At 40.4% G+C, this 6,091-nt stretch overlaps 1 protein-coding gene across 1 annotated transcript; it reads left to right on the top strand.

Annotated features, from left to right (window-relative positions):
- Positions 1 to 301: 301 nt before the first annotated feature.
- Positions 302 to 5,870, top strand: LOC146968487 (uncharacterized). The gene is made up of 3 exons (XM_085806320.1): positions 302 to 540; positions 2,309 to 2,413; positions 4,317 to 5,870. Exons 1-3 carry the CDS (start codon positions 345 to 347, stop codon positions 4,424 to 4,426), a joined length of 411 nt encoding a protein of 136 aa, XP_085662446.1. The 5' UTR covers positions 302 to 344; the 3' UTR covers positions 4,427 to 5,870.
- The last annotated feature ends 221 nt before the right edge of the window (positions 5,871 to 6,091 follow it).

Genomic DNA, 6,091 nt, shown 5'->3' with positions numbered 1-6,091 from the left:
TATTTATTTGGTGTAGCCTATGTTTTGGTCACGTTTTTTTTTTTGTCTGTTTATTTGATGTTTGTCTGGTTCATCTCTGAAATATGGTGTCTGCTCTTTTTGATTTTTCTTTTTGCACAGATGTATTATTTGTATTATTTGCCCGAGTTTGTGAATCCATTCGGTTGCAATAAAGTGTTACAAAAAAAAAAAAAAAACAGCAACAAAAAAAGAACGATGCGCGCTCCCGTGCGCGTACCCAACCCGGAAGAGAGTCTTTTTTTTTTATTTTTCTTTTTAAACAAACTTTATTATCCGGAAGAGAGTCGCGGTTGGGGGAAACAACAACAGAGTCGACTGGCGGGATGAGTAAAATGTCTGAAGTCAATAATCTGAGGGGATTAATTACCGGGAGACTCGCCGCCTCCTCCCAGGAAATCATAGCGGCCGTGGACAGAGTCGAAGCCGGCTACGAGGCGGAGGCTTCGGGCTTCAGACAGGAGATCGAGCGGCAGAGGAACATGCTGGATGTTCTCCTGCAGCCTCGTGTCGCTCAAACCGGTCGGTGATTAAGTTTTGAATTAATTAATTCAGTGTGTGTGTTTGTTAGGGAGGGAGGGAGGGGGGGATGAAAACAAGCCCATAATTGATAAGAAATTAATCCTTAAAAAGGTACATTGTGTAACTTCTCCTGTTTTCTATTCAGGAAAATCGATTATTTGGTTCAAAAGTCTGTTTTTCATTAACCAGTGCATATTATAAAATAATAATACACAGATCCAGTTACATTAAAAAGAAAGGAAAAAAGAAAATAAAAAGAAAGTTCTCGAAATGATAAAATAAAATAACAATAGGCTACACCGATCCAGTTACAAAACATACACAGGTCCAGTTACAATAAAAAGAAAGGAAAAAGGGAAAGAAAAGAAAGTTCTCAAAATGATAACATGACTCAACTCTCAAGTCTAAAAAGTGACTTTACATCTATTCACGAAAACCGATTATTTGGTTCTTCAGTATGTTTTTCATTAACCAGTAATCCCCCCCCCATCAACAAAGTGAAGTGTTCCTTTCAGCTCTGAATGAGCCGTTCATATCATTCATATCTCCATGGAGCGGGTAAGCTCGGTGCTGCTGCCATGTGGTGTCGCCATGTTTTTACGTTCAGTGGCAGCGTGACGTAGGAAACCACGGAAACTCAGCGGAGACACCGGAGCTGTCGGCTCAGGTGGAGGTGGTGTCTGTGAAAAGTCACTGCGGTAACGCAGTGAGGAGGAATGGAGCGTTACACTGATGCTGCATTCACCTGCAGTCGGGCAGACGGCCGTTGCTAACAAACCAGATGTCATTTTAGTCACAGAAGTGGAGAGAAAGCCGGTAAAACGTGGGTCAGGTCAACAATATGACCATATCGCCATGACAACATATTGTCACGTGTCGTCCATCTGCCGTCTGCCCAATTTCACGTGAATGCAGCATGAAAAATACGATTGAGTTGCTTGCGATATACAACCGCAACTCTAGATGGGAGGAATTCCTACACAATGTACCTTTAGCTAGAAAGAGCATTTCCTGAAGAAAATGTTTGTGGGTGCTGAAAGCAGCTGAATGCCATTGCTGAATTAGCAAAATAATTTGAGCGAGTGCAAGTGGTGATGTGTGACATGCAAAGGCATGAATCCATGACCTCATGATCAGTAAACTTTTATTCTGCTACTAGGCCACAGAGACTATTCCATGAGTTTCAAATGTAGTCCTACACCTGCCATGTTGGGGACCCACAGGTGTTTCAAACTAAAAAACACAACTCAGATTGAAACACCTGTGTTGGTCCCCAACATGGCAGGTCTAGGACTACATTTGAAACTCATGAATAGAGTCAAATACAGTGATAAATCAAAGCTGTTTGAATGCTAGCTGAAAGTCTTATGAATTATGAACTGGAGGGATATCAGCGGGGACAAGGACCGGTTCATCTTTTTTCTCATCAGTATAGATGGTTCTCAAATGATCTTCATCCTCCTTTTTTGATGTTTTTAGAGATCCACTTTTCTCCTTTGTGAATATACCTTTCGCAAATTTGAAAGGGTCTTTGTACGTAGATGTCTCCTCAGGCTCTTTCTTCCTTTTTCCGCTGCGTCCTTTTAGGCTCTGTGCTCAGCTGAGTTTTGAAAGCCTGCCATAGTATTGATAGTACTACAGATAACTTTGATAGTTTATTTCTGCCTGTGTTTTGTAGGTTAAGATACTGTAATGTATCACAGATAAAAACCTTCAAAGTTGTTGACAATAAAGCAGAACTTACGTTTTATCTCTGTCCTATGTGCAGATGTGAAGAACAGCAGGAGCCTCCACCATGCTGAGGAAGAGCAGGGAGAAGGCCTGAGGAGCTGCAACCTGAAGGAACCAAAGCCTGAAGTTCTACCACAGAATAGTACGTAAATTGAAATCATTGACCAGATTGTGAGAAAATATTCTGATGCACTTCTGATTCAGGATTTAACCACCAGTCACGTTATAACAGGACATGTAGGATACACTCAACAAGTTCTACATAAAGTAACAATATTATTGATAGTACTTTTCCCCCCCTAATTGTGTACATTTTATATCTCAGTCAGGGCTCTCAGGGCATTGGTTAGAGTCCAGGGGCCGGTTGCACCACCTCTCACTAAGTGTTTACTAACCTTAGTAAATGTGTAAGTGTTTACTAAATCAAGATTTAGTCATTACTAAATTAAAATGGGTTGCACCAGTTTTACTAGGAATCACGTAGAGCTAGTAATTACTAAGTGTTTACTAAATATTTACACCTACCCTAGGGGTTGTGTAACTGTTTACTAGTTACAGTTTGTCGACACAGGATCAAAAACAACTGAAAAAAACAACAACAACGACTAGCTTATAACGGCTCGTTTAGAGAGGTTTGCTTTACAAAACAGAGAACCTGCCATTAGGAAAAGGGTTTTGAGAGACAGAGTCCACAATTTTGATGTATCCACACCACTTTCCGGAGAACGACGCTGGGTGTCGCCATGACACTCCATTCATTACATTTTAGATTAACATTAGCTGGGCTAACCGTTAGCTGTTAGCCGGTAGCAGTGTCTTAAATAACTCATGACAGCCCATGAAAAAAATATTTTTCCCAGCGGATATCCTAGTTACAACATGACTGAGCTAACTGGAGTAGTTTCATGTCGTGTCCGACAACGGGAGGGTTTTAACAGCTGACGTGTAGTTTGCTGCTGCTGTTAGCTGTCAGCAGCAGCGAAGCTAATGGCTACGATAGCCATGACTGGTTGCAGAGGCGTGCACACAGAAGTGGTGGTGTTTGTTCGGTAATTCGTGTTGTAGACTTGACAAACATCAGATTAGTCAGGGCGGTTTTGGCAGCCCAGAGCCCCCACATTTGGTGCCTACACCGGTGGTAATGCTACCAGTTAGCCGCTCACTAGAATGCTACTACGGGGTGAAACGGAAGTTGAAAACCAACTTCCGTTGTGATGTGACGAAAATAAAGTGGTGGATATGATGACTTTGATATTTACTGTCGGTACCGTTTAAATACGCGACCACATAATGCGGATCACGGACATGCTAACGTTAGCTGCGGCAATTTAGCATGGGTCCGAACGGGGCTCTACCTCCGTTGTTACGCTGCGATACTTCACTGCGGGGTCGATGCAGAATGTGGTTGGGGACACAATTCAAGTCTACAACGGTACTGTGTGTCGGGTGGCAGTGTGAGTACCTCAACGAGTACGTGCAGCTGCCCGTACAGGCAGAAATACCACAACATTGCCGGCTTCCCGGACGTGGTGGCATGTGTCGCACACTTCAAAATAAAAGCGCCCAGCTGTTCCTGTGTACATTCTGCTCCGCACGCTGATTGGGTAGCCAAGTTGTTGTCGTCACTTAATGCGACTAGTAACCTGCTAGTAACCACTTACGCATAACTAGATACGGGATTGCATACACTGGTCTGGTGCAACCGAAATTAGTAAACAACTAGTTGCAAACTAGCTAGTAATTACTAAGGGTTTAGTAGTGGTTTAGTAATTACTAAATCCTGAATTTAGTAAAGAGATACGCCAAACTGGTGCAACCCCACCCAGTAGTCTACAATACTTTATTACTACTAGTCATTTTCTATGGAGGTGTATTTTGATGGTGGTAACTGGACGGTTCAGTTTGACTTTATGGATTACTATTGATGAATGGGTGCACATGGCTGCAGGAGATGCTGTTGGTGTCCACTGAGAAGATAATTGGAGTTCACAGCAGTCATATGAGTGAAGACACTGTTGTCCATTATATGTGTCATTTTTCTGCAGGTGATCAGCACCTATCGATGATAAAAGCAGAGGATCCTCCTGAGTTGACCACTAGTCTGGATCAGGAGAACCCAGAGAGTCTACATATCAAGAAAAGGAAGAACCATTGACCACTCCAGAGTTCCCCATCACTTCTGTTCATGTGAAGAGTGAGGATGAGGAGGAGAAACCTCGGTCCCTACGACCTCATCAAAGACAAACTGAGGCAGCTCAGCTGAACAGATGGAGGGTGGGAAAACATTTTGTACAACCTGGCTTTTGACAATCCACTCATGAAATAAACCATTTGTTTGTATTTCATGAGTGGATTGTCAAAAGCCAGGTTGTACAAAGGTTGTGCCACTGCAAAAACTCAAAATCTTTCCAAGAATATTTGTCTTATTTCTTGTCAAAATGTCTCATTTCTAATCTCTTTCCACTTAAAATAAGACTCATCACCTAAAAATTAACTTTTTTTTAGATCATTTTCACTTGTTTCAAACAAATTTTCACTTGAAATACGTAGAAAAATCTGCCAGTGAAAGCAGGTTTTTTGTGCTCGTAATAAGGAAGAAAATTTTGCTCCTCTGTCAGATTTTTCTACTCATTTCAAGTGAAAATATGCTTGAAAGAAGTAATAAATGTCTAAAAACAAGCTACTTTTTAATGTTTTGAGTCTTATTTTAAGTATAAAGAGATTTGTTTTGACTAGAAATGAAATTTTGACTAGAAATAAGACAAAGATTTTGAGTTTTTGCATTGTGGTAAATAATTTACTGTTAAAGGGAATCTTAAAGACCACATGAGAACACATACAGGAGAGAAGCCATTTGCCTGTGCTACCTGTGGTAAAACATTTGCTGTTCAACTGAGCCTTAATAACCACATTCAAGTCCATACGGGAGAGAAGCCATTTAGCTGTCCAACCTGTGGTAAAAAATTGAGACATCAAAAGGGTTTGAATCTGAACTTGAGACTCCACACACAGTAGAAACCATTTAGTTGTGTTATTTGTGGAAAAGGATTTACCCGGCAGAATATTATTTTGTTACACACAAGAGTCCATTCAAAAGTGAAGCCATTTGGTTGCAGTGTTTTTGGGGAAACTTTTTGGCGATGCACATGAAATCCCATAAAGGAGGGAAAGTTCTGGTGTTGTCTTGAGAGAAACATGAAAGTACATACAGTCAGAGGTTAAACCATTTTCTTGTAGTTTGTGTTGGAGTGCATATAAGGCAGTAGGTAGAGTTAAAAGACACCTTTAATCATTTAGTTGCAGTTTTTGTGATGAGACATTTTGTCAACAGGAAGATCCTTCATGTGCACAGAAGAATCCTTGAAGCAGAGTTAACGTATAGTTGAAGGTTTTGTTTTCCCAGCAAGAGGAGACGTATGAGTGTATGTAAACTCGGGGATGTTACTGAAGGTTCAGTTATTGAACTGTAACAGCTCATCGCAAGATAGTAAAAATAACATGTAAAATATTTTGTCAAAGTTTATGATTTGTATTGTATGAAACGGTTTGTTCATGCTATAAATGCAATATAATAAATGCTGTGTGCATGTTAAAAATCTGTAGTACATGGAAACACGTGCTCAGTTCAACACAATAAAAATGTATTGCATGTGTTCATTTTTGATTGTTTCTAAAGTGTATCAAATTCCATAAAATTTCTTTCTGGCGTAGTTGTAGGCCTACTTGGTGGAAACATTTTTTGTTTTGTGACTAAACAAATTACAATAAGGGTTCATCCATTTTAAATTGGAATATATTTTTCTCTGAGGGTTTGGGTTTA

This window comes from Trachurus japonicus, chromosome 18 (assembly GCF_045865225.1).
Source record: "Trachurus japonicus isolate A0001 chromosome 18, Traja_1.0".
Taxonomy (NCBI): domain Eukaryota; kingdom Metazoa; phylum Chordata; class Actinopteri; order Carangiformes; family Carangidae; genus Trachurus; species Trachurus japonicus.
The sequence above is the reverse complement of the archived record's forward strand: the minus strand, read 5'-3'. Positions and strand labels throughout refer to the sequence as shown.